The sequence below is a fragment of the Hemicordylus capensis genome, chromosome 6 (genome assembly GCF_027244095.1).
Source record: "Hemicordylus capensis ecotype Gifberg chromosome 6, rHemCap1.1.pri, whole genome shotgun sequence".
Lineage (NCBI taxonomy): Eukaryota > Metazoa > Chordata > Lepidosauria > Squamata > Cordylidae > Hemicordylus > Hemicordylus capensis.
In genome coordinates, this window is record NC_069662.1 from 103,302,967 (window position 1) to 103,324,987 (window position 22,021).

At 43.7% G+C, this 22,021-nt stretch overlaps 1 protein-coding gene across 3 annotated transcripts in view; it reads right to left on the reverse strand.

The window, feature by feature from the left end:
• ANO10 (anoctamin 10) overlaps nt 1-21,768 on the reverse strand; it is a 119,156-nt gene extending 97,388 nt beyond the window's left edge. The window contains exons 1-7 of one of the 3 annotated variants that reach the window (XM_053266109.1): nt 21,559-21,768; nt 18,876-19,024; nt 15,948-16,101; nt 13,062-13,256; nt 12,407-12,541; nt 11,947-12,066; nt 6,842-7,411 (exon numbers count right to left, since the gene is read on the reverse strand). In XM_053266109.1, the coding sequence (XP_053122084.1) occupies nt 6,842-7,411; nt 11,947-12,066; nt 12,407-12,541; nt 13,062-13,256; nt 15,948-16,086 (1,159 nt within the window). In that variant the 5' untranslated portion in view covers nt 16,087-16,101; nt 18,876-19,024; nt 21,559-21,768. Of the gene's footprint in view, nt 1-6,841; nt 7,412-11,946; nt 12,067-12,406; nt 12,542-13,061; nt 13,257-15,947; nt 16,102-18,875; nt 19,025-21,558 lie in introns of those variants that run through there. The other 2 variants (XM_053266108.1, XM_053266107.1) reach the window with 2 other exon arrangements.
• Between the last annotated feature and the right edge of the window lie 253 nt (nt 21,769-22,021).

A 22,021-nucleotide genomic window follows, 5' to 3' on the forward strand; every position in this document is an offset into this window, starting at 1 on the left:
AACAACAAATATAAAACAGAATGAAAACAGTTTAAAATTAATTTCAGTTAAAAGCCTGACAAAATGGATGTGTCTTGAGGGTCTTCCTAAAGCAATCAGAGATGGAGATGCTCTTATTTCACCCTGAGCCATTTTGGAAGGGCAGTATACAAATCAAATAATTTCAACAGGGAGCATATTCCAAAGCCCAGGGACAGCAACAGAGAAGGTCTGGTCCTGAGCTACCACCAAAGGAGCCAGTGGCAACCATAACCGGACCTCCCCAGATGATCTTAACAGGCAGCTGGGTTCATGACAAAGAAGTTGTTCTCTTTACCCTGAACCCAAGCCATTAAGGGCTTTATAGGTAATAACCAGCACTTTGTATTTCACCTGGAAACATATTGGCAGCCAATGCAGTTCTTTCAGAATCTGTGTTATATGGTTCCTTTGAGTTGTCCCAGAGACCAGTCTGGCTGCTGCATTCTGCACCAATTATAGTTTCCAGACTATGTATAAAGGCAGCCCCATGTTGAGTGCATTACAGTAGTCAAGCCCAAGGGTTACCAGCATATGCACCACTGTTTTAAGGTCATTTACCTCCATAAATGCGCATAGCTGATATATCAGCCGAAGCTGATAGAAAGCACTCCTGGCTACTGCCTCATCCTGAGAAACCAGAGAGCTTTGGATCCAGGAGCACTCCCAAGCTACGTAGCTGATCTTTCAGGAAGAGTGTAACCCCATCATGAACAGGCAGATCTAATCTATCTCTTGGGTCCCAACCCCACACAGTCAGTAGCTCCATCTTATTTGGATTCAACTTCAATTTGTCATCCCTCATCCAGTCCTCACCGCCTTCAAGCAGGCATTTAGGAAAGCTATGCCATTTCCTGATGAGGTCAATACAGGTATGGAGAAACAGATTTGGGTGTCATCAGCATATTGATAACACCCTGCACCAAATCTCCTGATGATCTCTCCCAGCGGTTTCATGTGGATGTTAAAAAGTATTGGAGACAGTATGGAGCCTTGTGGAACTCCATACTTTATTTCTTGCTTTGCAAAGCAGCCGTCTCCAAGCGACACCATCTGGAATCTACCAGAGAGGTAGGAATGGAACCACCATAAAACCCTATCCCACCACCCACACGTGCCCCAGAAGGATACTTTCGATGGTATTAAAAGCCGCCAAGAGATCCAAAAGCAAGGTTACACTCCTCTGTCAGTAGCCGATTGGAGATCATCAATCAGGCCGACCAAGGCAGTCTCAACCCCATAGCCTGCTCAAAAGCCAGTTTGAAATGGGTCTAGATACTCTGCATCATCCAAAACCTGCCTGGAACTGAGGCCACCACCCGCTCAATCACCTCTCCCAACCATAGAAGTTAGGAAACAGGTCTAATTAGCTAACTCTGAGGGATCCAGTGCAGATTTCTTCAAATAAGGTCTAATAATAACCTCTTTAAGACAAGGAGGCATCTTGCCCTACCTCAAATAAGCATTTATAATATTTACGAGACCCTCTCCGATAATACGATCGCCAGCTTGTAGGATGCACAATCCAAAGCAGTTTGTCCACATCCTCAGGAGTCACGAACTGAAAATGGTCCAATCCAATCCTATAAGAGGAGTTGCTGGACACCTCCACAGTAACCATGCAATCCCGTTAGGCCCAAAGATATTTTATCGATGAAAAAGTCATTGAAAACATCACAGCGAGTGACTGATGGTTCTAAGTTCAAACTCAAGAGGGAATGGGGCACATACTAGCCTCCTCCCCCCACCAACCCAAGTCTACTCTGCTGGATGTGAATTTGCAGAAGCAATTTCTAACTGATCTTTCTTCAATTCTTAAAACCCCTTTTTAGCTAATATTATTTTTTACCTGCTTAATGCTTTCTAAACTCAATTAAAACTAAGGACAATACTTTGAATTATGCGTTTTGCATTGTTTGATCTTAGTGTGGTGCCAGGAACCACAACTATCCCTTTCCCTTTAATTTTGTTCCACCAACCAAAGCACATATTCAATTTCTCTTTCTTCATCAAAAGCCAATATTCACAAAGCATTCCAACGGTGGTTTCATTAGGGGGTCCCAAGGGAGGCCCCAATGTTTTGAGGGGTGCCACAGACTTGCCCCACCTTGCCCTCTCACCTCCTCCACCACAAGGATGGTGGCAGAGGCACTAAACAGCGCACTGCAGGCATGTAAAAAGCAAGAAGGGAAGTGGCAGGGGGTGCGTATGTGCCACTTCCCAGCTGGCTTTTTGCACGCTGGGCAGCGGCATGCTATTTAGTTCCTCTGCCTCCATTAAAGTGGCAGCAGTGACAGTGAGGGCTGCCCCTCACTCCAGAGAAACTTTAAAAGGTTAAAAAAGAATTGTGGCACCTATGGTGCTGTGATGGTCTCCTTGGGGGGCATAGCAACACACCTGCATTCCAACAACCTACAAATCTACTTCCACTAAGGCAATGAATCAGTTTAATAATGTCACAATAGAAACGTAATTATATCGGAACAACTATATATGGATTTCATCACACTATAAGCACAAGACAGCACAATACAAGCATTTTTGTCTTCCAGCTGTCAAGTTCCATTAAACACTAGGAAAACTGTAATAACAATAGTAACAACAACAACAACACTTTATTTGTTAGCCACTCCATAACAAATTACTCTCTAGGCAGCTCACTACAGAGGATTAAAACATACAATAAAAACACGTAACACATTAAATCTTAACTTTACCCCACAAAAAGGTGAAAAGAAAATACAATGCAAAGCAGCTTAAAAACTCATTTTAAAATTAGTCAGAAATCAGAACAAATATTAAAATCCGAATTTAAAAACCTGAATTTAAAAGGCCTGTGTGAACAAAAAGGTCTCTACCTGGCATCTAAAATAACAAAGTGATTAAGCCAGGCAAACCTCACTGGGGAAGCTATTCCATAAATAGGGTACAACCATCAAAAAGGCCCTCTCCCTCATAGCCACCTGCCTCACCTCGTTTGGCAGGGACACCAGAGGAGGGCCTCTGAAGAAGATCTTAAGGTACAGGTACGGACATATGGGGTAAGGTACTCTCTCAGGTAACCTGGTCCCAAGTTGTTTAGGGCTTTAAAGGTTAAAACCAGCACTTTGAATTGGGCCTGGAAAAGGACTGGGAGCCAGTGCAGCTGACGAAACACTCGCGTAATATGATCAAAACGCCCAGTCTCAGTTAATAATCTTGCAGCCCTATTTTGTACCAGCTGCAGTTTCCAGACCATTTTCAAAGGCAACCCCACATACAACGCATTGCAGTAATTTAAGTGAGAGGTTACCAGAGCGTCAGTAACTAGGTAAAGTTGCGGTTGGCATATCAGCCGAAGCTGATAATAGGTGCTATAAACCACAGAGCCCACTTGAGCCTCTAGTGACAGTGCTGGATTGATGAGCACCCCAAGATTGCGAACCTGGTCCTTCAGGGGGAGTACCAGCAACCCCATATAGAACAGGCTGAACATAATTCACCCGGGCAGAGGAACCACCGACTAACAATACTTCAATCTTGTCTGGATTGAGTCTCAACTATTTCACCCTCATCCAATCCATTACTTCATCCAAGTACCAATTCAGGACAGTCACCGCTTCACCTGTGTCTGATGGAAAAGAGAGATACAACTGAGTGTCATCTGTATATTGATGACACGTCAAGCCAAATCTCCTGATGACCTCTCCCAGCAGCTTCATGTAGATGTTAAACAGCATAGGGGAAAGAATGGAACCTTGTGGAACCCCATAGCACAACTGTCAAAGGGTTGAGCAGTAGTCCTCCAGCACCACCTTTTGGGAACGGGCCTTGAGGTAGGAGTGGAACCACCTCCAATCAGTGTCTCCCACAACTAACTTGGCCATCTTATCCAAAAGGATACCATACTCAATGGTATTGAAAGCCACTGAGAGATCCAAGAGAATTAACAGGGTTGCACTCCCCCTGTCTATCTCTCTACATAGATTATCCCACAGGGTGACCAAAGCAGTTTCTGTTCCAAAAAGTTTATGTTCCAAAGCCTGAAGCCTGATGGAAATGTATCTAGATAGTCCATTTCCTCCAAGAGTGTCTGGAGCTGGTCAGCCATGACACGCTCAAGCACTTTGCCCAGGAAGGGAATACTGGCCATAGGCCTATAGTTGTTTACATCCTCTGAGTCCAGACTGGGGTTTTTATTAGGAGTGGTCAAATAATAGCTTGCTTTCAGTGAAGGTGAGACCACCTCCTCTTTCAATGAGGCGTTTAGAACCTGCTGGACCCAGCTAAAAATTCCCTCCTTAGTAGATTTAATAAGCCATGAAGGGCAAGGGTCGAGCATGCACATGGTTGGCCAAACCCAACTAAATACCTTGTCCACATCCTCAGGACCAATAATAGAACCTCCCCCCGCCCCTGCCAGCAAAACTAGGCCAGGTTTTACTCTGGGCACCTCTCCCAATGATCCTGCATCAGCCATAGTGTCCAACTCATGGTGAATGTGAGCAACTTTACCCTCAAAGTGCTGTGCAAATGCATCACAGTGTGCTACCGAGGGTTCTAATGCATCCTGCCCTGGGCCAGATTTCAAAAGGCCCCGCACCACCCGGAAGAGCCCTGCTGGACAACACTGAGAGGATGCAACGGTGGATGGAAAAAAGCGTTTCTTCTGATCCATCACTACAGAGTAGGCTCGATAATGAGCCATAAACTGAGTTCACTCAGACTCACCCCGAGTTTTCCTCCACTTACGTTGCAGCCGTCTCCCAGCTTGCTTCATCGCCCTCAGCCCAGGTGTATACTAAGGTGCTGCACGGGCTCTGCTTTGTGGGAGAGGGCACTTGGGAGCAGTGTTCCCTCTAACAGGGATCCCCAGATGTTGTTGACTACAGCTCCCATAATCCCCAAGCAAAAGCCACTGCAGCCAACTACATCTGGGAATCCCTTTTAGAGGTAACACTGCTTGGAAGTGATCGTATCGACTGCCCAAGCCACCTCTCCATTCCAGAGAGCAACTAGAGCTTTGACAGGCATACCTGCTATACCAGCTGGAAAATCCCCCAGAGCTCTCAGGAACTGATCGGAGTCCATCAGTCTCCGGGATGGACCATTTTTATAGGTACCCCACCCTTGCATATGCATTATGTAGTATGCATTAACTGTATGCATACAATGCAACTGTAATATGCATTAATGGCTTTGAACAGTCTTCTATATTTTTATTAGTTTGGACTTTGCTCTATTAATCCGTTTCTAGCACTGGCCTAAACATAGCACTCACTCATTAAGCTTATCTATTCAGTTACACTGAGGTTTATGCCCCTGTCATAAAGAATGTTTAAGCACAAAATGAAATAATTACCTCAAAGTCAACACGGTCATATGAAGGCTGTCAACTTAATCTAATAAAAATCTCTACTAAAAGTCAGATAATCAATCAACTCACAAAGTCTCAATCTAAGTACCTTTTTGAACCTACCAAAGGAAACTTCACCTAAGGGTCAAACTAGACATGCACCTTAATGTGCAATTAAGAAGCATGTTTACCACCAGAAGCACTCCATTTCCCCCCACTAAAAACAGCTGTGGGAGACAGACACCCAGCTGAGACTGTGGTGCACTGGAGGAGGAAATTAATTCTTCACCCTTACATCATTTTCTCACACAGAGCCAACATGGTGTAGTTGCTAGAGTGCTGGATTAGGACCATGGAGACTCAAACTCAAATTCCCAGTTCAGCCATAAAATCGATAGGATTACTCTGGGCCAGTCTCTTATCTCTCAGCCTAACCTACCTCACAGGGTTGTTGAGAATAAACATACATCATGTACACTGTTCTGGGCTGCTCAGAGGAAAAGCAGGATATAAAAAAATAATAATTTTCTCCACTGAAAATCCCTCCCCCACAAAGCAGCTCTTTACAACATAGAGCCACTACGGCAAAAGGGGGGCGGGGTTCAGCAGGAAAACAGCGTGAGACGTTCACCTCTTCCTTCGCACATGCAGCAGTCCCAATCAAAACTTTCCTCCAAGGTTAGACCAAGACAGAAACTCGTCTAAGGCAGTGTCCAACTTCACAGCTTAGTGGGAATTCAAACCCTGGTTTCACAGATTCAAACCCAAAACTGTAGATAATTACGTGAAAAGCAAGCTTCAGTACACACACACACACACACACACACACACACAGTATTTTTAGACAGGCAAGTTATTTTGAGCTTTTTTGTTTTCCTATTCAGATAAAATGTGGACTTCTTTCAAGGGAGCTAACAAAAACAGATAACCTTGGATCTGCTTGGTCCAAATACAACATGGCTATGCACATTTCCATCATTTCTATGCCTAACCTACCTCACAGGGTTGTTGTGAGGACAAACATGACCATGTACCCCACTCTGGGCTCTTTGGAGGAAGAGTGGGCTATAAATGTGAAAAATAATTAAAATAATTAAATAATTTCCTCAGATTTATTATTTAGGACTCTATACTGGCATTATGTTACTGTACTGACGTTATGTTACTGACAATGGAGTGGGTAGAATTCTTAGGTGTTCATCACAACTAGACAAACATTTTCCAAACAAATGAAATTCTATAGATATCACAGAACAAACAAACAAAATCACTAAACTGTTTTTGGCTTAATAATTTTAGGGTCACAAAGATCAGCTGGCGCAACAGGAACCAAGCTTCTTCACATTGATAGGTAGTATAATTCACATAACAGAAAAGCTCTGTTGAGTTGCAACAACCAAACTATCATATGATAATTAAAATGATCACATCTTAATACAGTACAGTAAAAGAAAAGGGAAAAGGGAACTTGAGAGTAAAATGTCTTACCCCATGAGGTCAAGAACTCTGCAGCATATCGATATATGCGGTTTAGAATTTCAATCACAACAGCATAAATTATGCTGGGGACATATAACATCAAGCTGCTCAATTCAGACTGGTTCTCTTCATGATATAAATATGCCTGGTGTTCCAAGTTAAAGTAAATCATCATGATATGAAGCGAGAGGTAGAGGCAAAGGCACACAAATGGCAAGGAAACCAAATAAATCCGTAATTGTCTTTTAAAGCTAGAGTACACTGGCTCTTCTCTCCCAGTCACAGGATTGATACCTAAAACTCCATGGAATCCTGGTCTGGGTTCCTCAAACTGTCGCTTCATCAACAGCGTTCCCCACCTGTAGGCCATAACAGCACAACAGCGCTTCCAAACTTCAAGGATAATCGTAGACCAAAGCAGATTGAATGCTGCAAGCATCACATACTTGTCATAATCTTCCCAGTCAAAGAAATAATAAGGAATTCCAATGACAGCCATTGGCACCAAAGCAAGTGTGAAGTATTCCAAAAAGGCAAAATAGACAGCAATTGTTTCACCAAAGTAACAACGAATTTCATCTGTAGAAAGAAAAAGAGAGCAAAAGCAAGCATCATGTGCAGAAAGTCTGCCAGGCTGAATTATGCAGTTGTTTAAAATATGACTACAAAAGACCTTTAGAACTTTTACCTCCAATTTCCGGCCCCCTAAGATGCAACCATATCAGAGTTGAAAAAGCTATCTTGCAAGCACAACAAATCAGGTGCAAATTAGGGCCACTTCAGGGTCATGTGGCTTACCACATGAATCTGGCTTCACTAAGCTGTTTTCTCCATGCTTTTACAAACCAACAAAAGGAATGTTTTATAATACCTGATCCATGTGGCAAGCTACTGCACATTAATGGACAGCTGCATAGAAAAGCTGCCACACAGAGACCACTTCAAGCAATTTAGGAACATAGGAAGCTGCCTTATACCAAGTCAGACCATAGTTCCATCTAGGTCAGTATTGTCTACACAGACTGGCAGCGGCTTCCCCAAGGTTGCAGACCGGAGTCTCTCTCAACCCTATCTTGGAGATGCCAGGGACAGAAATGGGAACCTTCTGCTCTTCCCAAAGTGGCCCATCCCCTAAGGGGAATATCTTACAATGCTCACATATTGTCTCCCATTCAAATGCAATCAGGACAGACCCTGCTTAGCAAAGGGGACAATTCATGCTTGTTACCACAAGACCAACTCTCCTCCTGCCCAGTGGCCCCACATGCTGCGCAACAGTCACTATTTGTGCTTTGTAGAAATACTGGCCCACATGCTGCTTACCAGAAAGTGGGTGGGGAAAAGGCTGCATGTTCTCAGCGAGGCTTTAGCATGCCTGGGTCAAAGGCTTCTTGTGTAGCTGACGAGGTGAGGAATGGAGGGAAGAGCGATTTTAACGTCTCTCCCCTCGCTGCAAAAGACCTTTCCACTTACAGAAATATGTTCCTAATGGCTGTGCAACCCTCAGGGACATATTTATGGATGATGATGATGATGATGATGATAGAAAGTATTTGTGCATGTGGAAAGATCTGCAGCGAGGTGAGATGTGGAAACCACTTCTCCCTCTCCCTCTATGTTCGCTTGACTGTGCAATAGTGTTTTACAAAAGTGAGGCTGAAGGCTCTCTGCAAACACATAGATTTTCTTTTGCCTGCCTCCTGCAGTGCAGTACATGGGCCAGTATTTGTACGAAGCACAAGTAGTCACAGTGCAATCCTATGCATGTTTACTCCAAAGCGAATCCCACCAAATCAAAAGGAGCTTATTCCCAAGTAAATGTGCAAAGGAGTCCAGCCTCAACTTGTGAATGTGAAGCACCCATTTTTGTATTAACTTATACTCAGAATAAAACTCATTACCTTTTGAATTGTACTGTATTAAATAAAAAAGCGATGACAGATTATTTGCCATGCATAGGATTAGGACATAATTCCCTTCTTGCCCACCCCACACCAGCTCCATGCTGTCCAGGGACTACAGATCTAAAAGGGAAGCACTCTGTCATCAGTCAGAAGACTACAGGCCCTTGGGGGACAACATTTACCCCCTGCCTCCAATGAAGAACTGTGCAAGGTGAGGACCAGTAGGGGTGTGTCCGAACCGGTCTGGAGGCCATTCTAATGGCCTCTGAACTGCCGGACCAGTTCGGACTGGGCCGGTCCGGGTCCGGGTGGGGGGGTCTCACTTTAAGGGCGGGAGGGCTTGCTTACCCCTCCCACCTCTTTGCCCCCGCCAGTGGCCGTAATCTATGGTAAAATTGGGGCGCTGGAAACCAGCCGCCCCAGCCGCCGCCGCTTCCGCCGCGCCCCCCACCCGTGAGCAGATTAGAGAAGGAAAGGCTACTGCCGCCCTGCCGCCCGCCACCCCCCCACGAGTGCTCACCAAGTTTAAAGAAATTAGAGAGGAGCTCGCGAACAGAGCTCCTCTCTTATCGAAGCCTCCGGCCCAACTGGGGCTTTGGGTGCGCGCGCACGCGCGCTAGAGCTCTTTATCCACTAGAGCTTTTGCCGGAGGCCCGGTCTACCCGGCTTCTTCCCGGCGGATAGACCGGGCCTCCGGCAAAAGCTCTAGCGGATAAAGAGCTCTAGCGCACGTGCGCGCGCGCCCAAAGCCCCAGTTGGGCCGGAGGCTTCGATAAGAGAGGAGCTCTGTTCGCGAGCTCCTCTCTAATTTCTTTAAACTTGGTGAGCACTCGTGGGGGGGTGGCGGGTGGAGGGGCGGGAGGGCGGCAGTAGCCTTTCCTTCTCTAATCTGCTCACGGGGGGGGGCGGCGGAAGTGGCGGCGGCTGGGGCGGCTGGTTTCCAGCGCCCCAATTTTACCATAGATTACAGCCACTGGCGGAGGCAAAGAGGAGGGAGGGGTAAACAAGCCCTCCCCGCCCTAAAATGCAGGCCCCCCTTCGGTGCTGGTCCGGACTGCTCCGGACCATGCACATCCCTAAGGACCAGTTGGGATCCAGCCATCAGTCATAAAAGGAGCAGTTGAAAGAAGTTCACTTTCCTTTTCCTGCCAGACAGAACTCTGTTCTGCTCCAAATTCTGGCTGCCTGGGGACTATAGATTAAAATGGAAGCACCCTCTGATTTCTGCCATTGGCCAGAAGATTAAGGCCTGCCAGGTTGCATGAATGCATGTTCAAAAATTCTTATTGTATTATTATAATCTAATGTAAGCTACTTTGAAGTTCATTCAATTGAAAGCTGGTGTACAAATCTTCTAGATCAGTGGTTCCCAACCTGAGGGCCTCCAGATGTTGACGAACTACAACTCCCATCATCCCCAGCCACAATAAATTGTAGCTGGGGCTGATGGAAGTCATAGTTCAGCAACATTTGGAGGCCCCCAGGTTGGGAACCTCTGTTCTACATAAAATCCGTGCAGCTACTAACCTCAGACTTTGCTTCTCAGAATCTCAATGGGTGGCTTGGTAACATCATTAAGACCACAATGAATGAAGTGACATTTTTTAAACCAGTGTCACTGGCTGACATCCAAATTAGGGTTGCACTAGCACAAGTTGTGCACCCTTAAGAAGTTTGAGGAACTGTGGGAAATTGTGGTGCTCTGCAATGTTGCACAACCACTAGTGAAGGACCTTCTCTGGGACAAGGTTGCACAACCTATTAGGCAACTTGTCCACATCTTCAACTAGCACAAGAATCAGTCTGGAAAACATTCCTTTCTCTCTGCAATATCCTTGTACTGGGACAAGATTGGTCTAGACGTAGGTCAGTGTGATGAGATGAGGTTTGAGGTATGTTTAAAGAAAGTTTAGTGCTATGTGGTTGTTTGGGTTTCGAATGTTATCTGGGCAAGAAGAGATTAAAGCTCCTACTAAGAGTCCAGCAGAGAAAAGCCTTGAAGCCAAGACTGGGAAACCCCTAGTTGGGGGTGGGGGGCAGTTTAAAAATCTTCTGTTAGAAAGCAATTTAGTGGTTCAAGTGAGCAATTGCAATTGAAGGTACACTGTGTAAAAGGGTCTGATGTGCAGTTTAGTGAAAAGGCTGGGGGGAAAGAACAAAGTATTGTTCTGTGTGACATATGTTTAAACAGGATCAGCTGTGTGAGTTGCAAAGGGAAACAGTTTAAAACAAAGATTCTTGTGAAAGCTGTATATGCCTGAAGTGAAAAGCTTCTGTAGCAGTCAAAACAACATTCCTGTAGCTAAGCAAGCTACTCTGTTTTCTAAGTTGAGAACTAAGCTAACATCAGAACCTTTAATTAATAAATTTCTATCTTATTCATCTTGAAAGAATCTGTAACTTAATCTCTACCACCACACTTAAATAACAGTGTGTTGCCTCAACAGAAGACCTTTACATACTAAGAACCTAAGATCCTATATACTCATATAGAAACGTTAAATGGTGGCAAAGAGAGAGAGAGAAGAATGGTGAGAGGAATAAAAATTATAAAATAAATTCACATAAGTACATTCTAGAAACCACCCAGTGCGGCCACACTTGGGAGTACTGCGTACAATTACTGTACTGGTCACCACATTGTAGAACTGGAAAAGGTGCTGAAGAGGGCAACCAAGATGATCAGGGACCTAGAGCACCTTCCTTATGAGGCAAGACTACAACACCTGGGGCTATTTATATAAATGGCGACTGCAGGGAGACATGATAGAGGTCTATAAAATCATGCATGGAGTGGAGAAAGTGGATAGAGAGAAATTTTTCTCCCTCTCACATAACCCTAGAACCAGGGGTCATCCCATGAAATTGATTGCCAGGAAATTTAGGACCAACAAACTGAGGTACTTTTTCACACAATGCATAATCAACTTGTGGAATTATCTGCCACAAGATGTGGTGACAGCCACCAACTAGTCAGAGGGCTGTAGGCCACCTCCAGCCTCAGAGGCAGGATGCCTCTGAATACCAATAGCAAGAGAGTAACAGCAGGAGAGAGGGCATGCCCATAACTGCTGCCTGTAGGCTCCCAGTGGCATCTGTTGGGCCACTGTGTAAAACAGGATGCCAGATTAGATGAGCCTTAGGCCTGATCCAGCAGGGCTGTTCTTATGTTCACCCCTCCCTTAGTATTAGTCAGCAATGCTAACTTACCTAAGGGCTGGTACCTAACTTTCACTTGACCACACCATGTGTGCTTGAGTTTCTTTAATTCTTCTGTGTCATGAAGTGGAAAAATCTGAATTAGAATACCATTAGTTATTAACCTTCGTACTGAAAGAAAGAAAATGAGAGAGAGAGTGTGTTAATTTTGGCATGCCTTTGGTAAATAGATGTGGTAAATATGCTTCATCCAAACTATCATATGCATAGCAAGTCAAATGATTCCTTGGAAAAAAATTAAAATCCTTATCATTTATTAGAGACCGTGGTCCCACTATCATATTTCCACCTACAAGACTACACAGGTTAAAAGGAAATTACTGAAGGCTCCTTCCCATGTGACACTAGGCATTCATGGGTTGAAACTATGAAAACCATGTACTCTTCAACATACTTTCATTCTAAATATCAGAGGTTACGCAATTCAAGACTGCCATACAAAGTTACTTACTAATTGATTTTCCTGGATAAAGCTTTGCCTGAGGATAGCCAGGGATCATATTTTCATCTTTAGCTCTCAGGTTTTCAAGTTCATGTTTGATGACATACTGACACTCTGCCATTGTTAGGAAGTCATGGTTGTCTTCTAAACCAGAAATAAATTGCATAGCTGAATACTACCTACTTATCTTGAAAAATGTCAAATGAAAGTAATTACTTTGGGTTCTGGATGTACAGTGAGTCACCAAAACAGAAGGTTCCTTAAGAAAATACCTAACCAAAACATTTAATAACCTCTATCATCCTTACAGATATACTGCCTAGAGATTTATCTAACAGGTGGTATATAAATATGATAAACAGACAAACAATATCCAGGAGAGCTCCACTTTAAAAGCACTGATATCTAACAATTTTTTTAAAAAAATGTATTTAATATTTAACATTGAATACTGAATTTTATTACTACATGAATGTAAATTGAATGACTTGCAGATATATGTGATATTAAGCAGAGTTGCATTAACAGAAATTTAATGTCCAAACAAATTTTATCAGATAACATAATTATTCTAGATAACTGATTTTAATGCTTAGAATAAGTTTTACTATCCAAATAGAAGAAAACATGCAATGACTAAAAACAATTTTAAAATATAGTTTACCTGCAAAATCTTTGAAGGCTTTTCTGGTGGTGTATGTAAAGGCTCTCATTGTATTATCATTACATTCTTTCACCAACCCCACTGTTTCAGCTCCTAGAAGCAGCCGCAAGGGAGATGCTCCAACAAGATATATGTTGTGGTTTCCTTCTATTTTTTCCCCATCCTCTACCAAGGGTTTAACCAGAAGCTGGGCTCCTTCAAAATAAGGCAAAAAATGAATCTGAGCATAGTTTGTAAAATCTGTGATTTTTAATTACATAAGGAACTGAGCTCACATTGTTCAGGTTCAAAGTGTTAACAAACAGAGCTGAGTACAAACAAGTTCATCTTGTAGGCTGGAAATAGCCCTGACAAGGGCCTTGAGAGATGTGCTAGACAATTTGAGAGACAAGAAAAACATGACGGTCTGAAAACCAGAAGCAAAACCCACTTTGGCCCCAGCATAATATCATGATGGCCACATGCTCACAGAATGACCCATATTCATGGAAGAAGTCTGTACAGCAAATTAGGATAGTAGTATTAAGTACTATACATTTCAAAAAGGAGAGAGTAAGGAACATACTCATTCAAATCACTGGTTCTTGTTTCACTTACTTTAATGTGAATGCTGCTTTAGTTGATGAGGCACTAGCCTCAGCTCATGAGGCTAACTATGCATTACATGAAGACATGTGTATCAGAACCCTAATGCTGTTTTGAGGGCTTGTTGGTTTTGTTAGACAGAAAAGCCATTTCAGAAGAGGGTGATGGAAAGTAGAGAGGGAGGGTGCTAGACGGGGAGAAAACATTAAACAACCTCTTCCTTCACCATTTCTCTCTCAATCACCCCATACTGATATATTTTTTTTAAAAAATCCAAGAGCACTAGAGTTCTAATTCACGTTCGTACGCAAGATGTGTACATCCCTTAAAATATAAGCAAAATCAGATTACTCATCTATTTTCTTTTATATTATGTGATCAAATAGAAGCACAAGTACTAGTGAGGGACATCCAGACTAAATTAATCATGTGTAGTCCCACTGAAATTAATGGAACACAGCCATGACTAAGTTGTCCTGTTAATTTCATGAATAATTTAGTCTAGATGTCAGCCCTAGTCTGGATGTCACGCTTCCCCATCTGTTAAGAAGTTTCAGTGGCAGCCTTTTATAATGCTAGTTTATGTGTGGGGAGAGAATATCAGGGATGTTGTGGAGGGGGGACGTGCAGGGATGGAGAGCCGGTACTTCTCAGCTTCTCTGGCTGTTAGGGTGGGCATAGCCATGAGGGCTGTCATGGAGAGCACCTACACTTCTGAATTTGCAGCAACATACTGGAGGCTAACAGTGTTTGGGGGGTACCAGGACAGGGAGCAGGCAGACAACCTGACACAACTGTACTAGTCTTGAAACAGCATCCATTTTCAAGAGAAACATTTACATAAGAACAGCCCTGCTGTATCAGGCCCAAGGCCTATCTAGTCCAGCATCCTGTTTCACATAAGTGGCCCACCTGATGCCTCTGGGGAGCCCACAGGCAAGAGGTGAGGGCATGCCCTCTCTCCTGAAACTGGTATTGAGAGGCAATATGCCTCTGAGGCTGGAGGTGGCCCGCAGCCGCCAAACTAGTAGCCACTGATAGACCTGTCCACCATGAATCTGTCAAAGCCCCTTTTAAAGCCATCCAAGCTGGTGGCCATCACCACATCCCATAGCGAAGAATTCCATAATTATGCACTGTGTGAAAAAGTACTTCCTCTTGTCAGTCCTAAATTCCCCAAATTTCAGCTTCATGGGATGACCCCTGGTTCTAGTGTTGTGCGAGAGGGAGAAAAATTTCTCTCTGTCCACTCCATGCATAATTTTATACACCCTGATCATGTCTCCCCATAGTCGCTTCTTTTCTAAAGTAAAGAGCCCCAGATGCTGTAGCCTAGTCTCATAAGGAAGGTGCTCCAGGCCCCTGATTGTCTTGGTTGCCCTCTTCTGCACATTTTCCAGTTCTACAATATCCTTCTTAAGATACGGTGCCCAAAACAGTACGCAGTACTCCAGATGTGGCTGCACCATGGATTTGAATAAGGGCATTATAATATTAGCATTTTAATTTTCAGTCTCCTTCCTAATGATCCCTAGCATGGAATTTGCCTTTCTCACCGCTGCCGTGAACTGTCGACACTTTCAATGATGAGCTGTCCACGATTTCACTACCCTAAATAGCTTAGTGTCATCTGCAAATATGGTCACTTTCCTGCTTACCTCAACTTCTAGATCATTTATGAATAAGTTAAAGCACACTGGTCCCAGTACTGATCCCTGGGGGACCCCACTTCTTTCTTACTTCCATTGTAACAACTGTCCATTTATTCATACCCTCTCCTTCCTGTCCTTCAACCAGTTAGCAATCCATACATGAACCTGTCCCCTTATCCCATGACTGCTAAGTTTACGCAAGAGCATTTGATGGGGTACTATGTCAAAAGCTTTTTGGAAGTCCAAGTATACTATATCCAGTGGATCACTTTTATCCACATGTCTGTTGACACTGTCAAAGAACTCCAAGAGGTTAGTGAGGCAAGACTTGCCCATCTGAACACCCACAAGGCTGCTCCTTGACACTCAACTACAGAACTCAGAATGGTTGAGTTATGCTCAAAACTGTTTCTTTATAATATTATTTCCCTGCTTCCCTACACCCTGGACATTGTTTATAAGTTACTAACTTGTTTTTTCGAAATTAGCTACATTGCTCTGCGATCCTCCTTTTCAATGTCATAAAAAATCTTTCTTTACTACAAAATAGAATTTCATTTTATTCAGGCTAGCAAGGAGGATGTTTATTCTCTTAAATCAATATTTAAATGCAATTACAATAACCTTTCATAAAACTCAAAGTACTCACCTCCATTTTTCTTCTTCTCTACAATCTTTTGTGTCAGCCATTCCTTCGTTTCATCTTTAATGTCTTTTGCAAGCTCAATTACCACCAAAGGTCTGAAATTAGTTGCAGATGTGTCATATGCAGACCAGCTTATCTTCATGTTTTGGGCAATCACCTTACCAAAACATAAAACAAAAAAGGGAAGGAGAAAGAGAGTAAAATAGGTTTGCAGGCTTCAGAAGAGAGAAACAATACAGTTTGTTGCAAAAAAAGCCACAAGGTAACTGTTACAATACTATGCCAGGCTTGCTTTTGTTGTTTTATAAAAGCAGCATTTCACCTTCAACCTAGAAAAGGTATTTCCAGTATTTCCACATAGTTTCCAGACTGTACTTTACAGGGACAGTTTTGACAAAACCCAGTTGTTTACAAGATCATATATCCTTTTACACCTATATAGCATATTAAAAAGTCATCTATATTATCTGGCATTCAAAACAGCAAAACCTATTCAGTTTAAATTATAGAATGTTTTGCCTTATACTTCTCATTTACTGAAAAAAAAGGATACATTTTAAGTGCATGGAAGTAGCTATCTATACATATAATACACTCAGGTTGTATGTGGCAAGCCCCACCCACACAGTGCTTTACCAATCAGAGGTAACAGAACAGCAGTATCGTGGTGATTGGGCAGTGGAGATTCCATAGGCAGATAGGGAAGAGGAGCAGGGAGGGGCAGGTGAACGAGGCGGAGAGGGGGCAGGTGAGAGAACGAGTGAAGGGGAAGGGCAGGAGAGAGTGAGAGAGAGCGCCGGGGAGGGAGTAAGTGAGTGGGAGGGGGCGGCTGAGAGTGGGTGGCTGACACTGACAAATAAATCAGGGGCTGTGGCATGGGGCAAGGACAGGCAGGTCTGGCTCTGAGGTGAAGGGGTGGCTACCCTGACTCCCTCCCCCATACTAACTACAGGAGGGGAGGGAGGGAGGGAGGAAAAGATGGCGCCCGAGTGGGCAGGTAAGGAAGTTGAAGTGGCGAAAGTGTACCAGATGGGGAGGAGCACATGCAAAGAAGCTAAGCCCCAAGCATTTCTGTGGAGGAGAGGGAAGAGGAAGAGGGATTCCCTGAGCAAAGGGGGAGTGGCCACCCGTCTGCCCACCTTCCTTCCCCAGTGTCACCTTTTGCCTCACGTACATGGAGGGGCTGGCTCAGGAGCTGGGCCGATGTGAAGCCCATAAGGACCTGTTCAGCTACTGCTGCTGCTCCTGTGTGGAGGAGCAGGAGCAGGGCTCAGGTGAGGGCGGGGAGGTCTCTGGGTGTGCGAATTGGGCATGGAGGGCCACGGCTGGCTGGAGTGGGAGGAGCCTAAAGTATGTGAGATGTGTTAAGGAGAGGGAAAGAGGCAAGGAGAACTACTGCGCAGAGGTAAACTGCAACATTTTGTGCACCGTTTTGTGCAACTGCAACGGTGTAAACTGCAATGTTTTGTGGCGCCCAATTCAAACTGCAGTAGAGATCCATTGTAAGGGGGCAAGCCTCCTACAACAGGCAATTACAGGTTTGGGGGTTTTGTTTTGATTTGTTTTGCAACACAGATGCAACGTTAGAGGGCTGTGACAGAGCAATAAAATCCAAAATATGGCATCGGAACTATGAACAGCACCTTCCTTACAATGCAGGGGCTGCTGTCAAAACACGGGCAATACGGAAGCACACTTAAGGGACCCGTTGCAACACTGTGATAGTGTGCAATCTGGAAATTGCCAGTCCAGCTAGTAATTTAGAAAAAGTGCAGTCCTGTGTTTACTCAGAAGTGAGCGAATTCAACAGGACTTACTCCCTAGCAAATGTGCATAGGAATAAAGCCTCAGTCCTATAACTGACACATTAGCTAAATAGGAAAAGACACTCATATGCTTTATGCACAGCAAATATCTCTTATGTTACTCAAGTCAATCCACTTCACTAGTGCAGCGATTAGTACTTTCCATCTTCAGCATTTATTTGCTGGTGTAGCAAGCTTTAAGACCAGGCCATAAGTGAATCACTGTCCTCTCTGCCGTAATCAATACAATAAAGATAGTTATTGTTTCAATCAAATTAATGTGCTGGCACTTAACTGACATCTGTAAAGAGCTTTGTACAATAAAGAAATGGATTGAGATCCAAAGATGCAGTGTACAGGAATGCAGACCCAACCCACTTTCCTAATTGAACAGCAGCATGCTTTGTTTGGAAGCAGTAAGCACCGCATTAAAAACAATAAAGTAAGCATTGACAGTTCCTCCCTGTATGTACATATCATGTATTTGGATCTTCCCCTCACCATTGTATTATCATCAGTACTTCTTTGGATTAAAAATATATTACCTGTTCTGTAGAGGTGTTGCACACAAATGGAAGTGTATGTTTCATTTCTGTTCGCTTCTGTTTTCAGAGCTAATCATTATATCTCATCACATATTTATACTGCATTTTCCTCAAGACATGGCTGTTTAAACTTTAAACTGCATTACAAATTATTCTATATGTCTTGTATAACCATATTTGTGTGTGTAACTTTATTTGTAAACGTTCAGTCAGCACAATGTAAGCACTAATAAAGATGTTCAATAGAAGCTCTCTTTAAATCAGAGGAATGAGAAACAACACTATAACAAGTTGGGTGTGCCAGAAAAGAAAAGCTTGTCCCTACAATTCTTCTTCCTCAAGATCAAGGGAGGGTGTCTCTTTCCAGCCTCTCTCATGATACAGCAGTACTGATGGTGTAAAGAAACATACTTTGGAAAGGAAGCAGGGATCAAAATAAAGATTCTAAAAACAAGTTCAAGGTAAGCTACTGAGGAAACCAGTAGTGCAATACAATATCACAGTACAATTTTAATAACATTCTTAAACAAAACATATAACAGTCATTTAGTGACTAGGGCTGTGATCCTATGCACACTTACTTGGAAAGAAATCTCAGTGAATGATTTGGACTAAGTCAAGATTCATAGGATTGGACTTGATGGCTTCTTCTATATAGAGATGCTGGGGACTTAGCTTGGTACCTTCATTATGCAAAGCATGAGCTCTGCTACTGATCTATGATAATTAACTAGAGGTAACAAATATTATGTCAGTCATTTCTCTAAATGTATTCCCTTGAATTTAATTCCAAGATTAATAATGTTATCATTCTCCCTACACACCTTTTATCATGCAAATTGTTCTGTACAAATTTTCAAGCAGAAATGTTCTTCTTTAGATATTTTTCAGGGGAGAAAAGACTCAATTTGCAACTATTTATTATTGACAGATTTAATAATAAACCACTACAGAATTAATACTAAAATTCTGTATGGAAAAATATACATAGGAAAGCATCTAAGCAGACTTAATTTAAGTTAGGGAGCATTAAGCCTCAGCTCTGGATCTTATGAATACACATAAAAGATGCTGCTCAAAGTGTGTGTCCTGAGTGAAGGAAGAAGAAAGATATATGAGTTCCTGTAGGTTTCCATCTCTTAAAAGTATCGGGGTTTCAAAAATTTGGGGGCTTTTGTTCTCTGGGGAAGGATCATAAAGCAGAGTATGAGACACTATATGGTAAAAAGGCACAATTCAGAGGGTTAAGGCCTATCAATATTTTTTCTGATAACACCATCGTGAATGAAATTAAATCAAGCAAGAGAACTGTTAGGTTTATGAGAAATTTCTGGGAAGGGAATCTGTAATTTTGGACACGGGTGTTAAAGCACCTGTTTTTAATTATCACTGTTTTTGTGTTTTTTTAGAAAAAGAAAAAAATGAAGTACAGATTTAAAGTGAACCCAAATTACCTGCTTCTTGTTTACTTATTCACTGCTGAATAATCATGAGGTGGGAATACACTGCCACTATTACTGAATCCACTAATTTCATTTAATTGTGTTTTTTCAGGCGATGGGGAGTATATCTTAGTTGAAGGTTTTACTAAGTTTTTGGTGTTCAACATCACAAAGTTCTACCTTTCCGTTTGGGTAAGCTCTTCCCCATAGTGTCGAAGCAGATTTTCCTTTTTAAAAAACCTGGAAATTCAGTAATCCATAAACCTTTGGTTTAAGATGAGAATTAAGATGCTTAACATTTTCACTAGTGCTCTAAGAAGAATGGAAATTGCAAGTTAAGGTGCCCATCTTAACTTCTGAATCATGTAAGCTGTAAAGACTTTGTACAGTCTGGTATACGATGATGGCTTTAGAAATAAGGCTCCATGCACCCACACTTTGCCTCCGTCTTTCTGCTGGATATTGGGCTCGGGAGAGGGGGATGCATCCAGGCAGACATTTAGCAGGTGCAGTTTCCCTAATCACTTCCTAGAGATGCCCCTGATGAATTTCTGGCTGGTGCATCTCTGATCAAGGCAAAGTGTGGGTGCATGGGGCCTCATTTCTAAAGCCATCATCATATACCAGACTAAACAAAGTCTTTACAGCTTATATGGTGTGGAAGTTAAGATAGGCACCTTAACTTGCAATTTCCTTTAAAAACAAGAAAGAACATGAGTGAAAGTGTAAAGCATCTTAAAACTCTCATCTTAAACCGAAGGTTTTTGGATTCCTGAATTTTCCATGAATTACCCTACAAGAAAGTATCCTTGAGACAAAGTATTGTGCATTCAATCAACTTCTTTCTACTTAGAAATTAAGCACCACTGACTTTAACTCAGGAGTTCTCAAACTTGGGTCCCAGATGTTGTTTGACTACAGCTCCATCACCCCCTGCCACCAGCCAGATGATGGGACTTGTAGTCCAACAAGCTCTGGGGCTCCAAGTTCGAGAACCCCTGCTTTAAGTCTATCTTGTATACATCAGGCTGGCTAGATTCACAGCCAAACCTCACACATGGTTACTCATAAGTAAGTTCCACTATGTTCCATGGCCTTTACTCCCGAGCAACCAGCACTGGATTGCAGCCTTAGACTCCTTTTTAAAAGCTTCTTGAGCTCATATCCATGTTTTTACTGTGACGTCAGTGTTAAGTCCAAGAATCCTGAAAAGCCAAGGATTCTTAAAGCGTTTCACGACCGGCGGCACTCCGAGCTCCTTTGAAGCAGCAGAGGATCGCGTTTACGAGCCGTAAAGCAGCCAGCAGCAACTAAGAGCTCCCTCCCTGCCTGTGAGGAACGTCCTTTTGCGGGCAGGCGCTCCCAGTCCCAAGCTTGCTGCGGCTCTGAACAAGGGAAGGGCAGGGCGCGCAAAGGCAGGCGCGGTGAGCAGCCAAACCTCACAAAGGAAGCAAGTCGAGGACACCAAAGGGGGCGGGGGGGGGGAGCCAAGATGGAAATTGAGAGACGCGAGAGGAAACGAAATGCATAAAGCCGTCATCTGGAGAAGGCCGAAGAGGTCAGCCGCCTGTTCCTCAGAACGACCCCGGCGGGTTGCCATCATCAACCTTCCCCTTGCCTGACCCGGGCCCCGCCTAAGAACTCCCCAGACGTCCTGCAACCTCATTGCCTTGAAAGGAGGACCCTGCTGCATCGGGGACAGGGAAGGCGGAAGGAAGAGAGATCCAATGAAAGGCTGCTGCTCTCTGAGGGTAGAGCGGATATGGGGGTCCGTCCATTTTAAGCCCGGCCCCCCGCCGCCCTCATACATTCATTCACTCACCCTCCACCTCTATTCCAGGTCGGAGTGAGGGAGGCACGGGAGAGGCGGCGCAGCGGCTCCACAGATTGTGACAGCCGCCAATGGGCGGGGCCATTCAAGGCCACGAGGCGTAGCTTGCGCGTGATGACGGGCGGCGTGGTGGGGGACTTCACTCGCCCCACCCACAAAGGACGTCGAGATCCGCTCTTCGCGTCCCTCCCTGGCGTGCCGCCGCCTTCAAGTTCAGACTGTCTTTGTTCTCTCGAATTCCCTCAGGCGTTCTCGTTCGTTCTCACATTATTGGGGAGGCGCGCTGGCACTGCTGCGCAATGCAAATGTGTCGAACTAGGAAAAGAGGCTGGAATACACAAGGGGTTTCTAAAAAGAGCTAAAACAATTATTTTACAGTACCTTTCAAAAACTGGGCACTGGAGAACAGAACAGTCCAACACACGACGTACTAAAATCACAGCCTACATAGGCA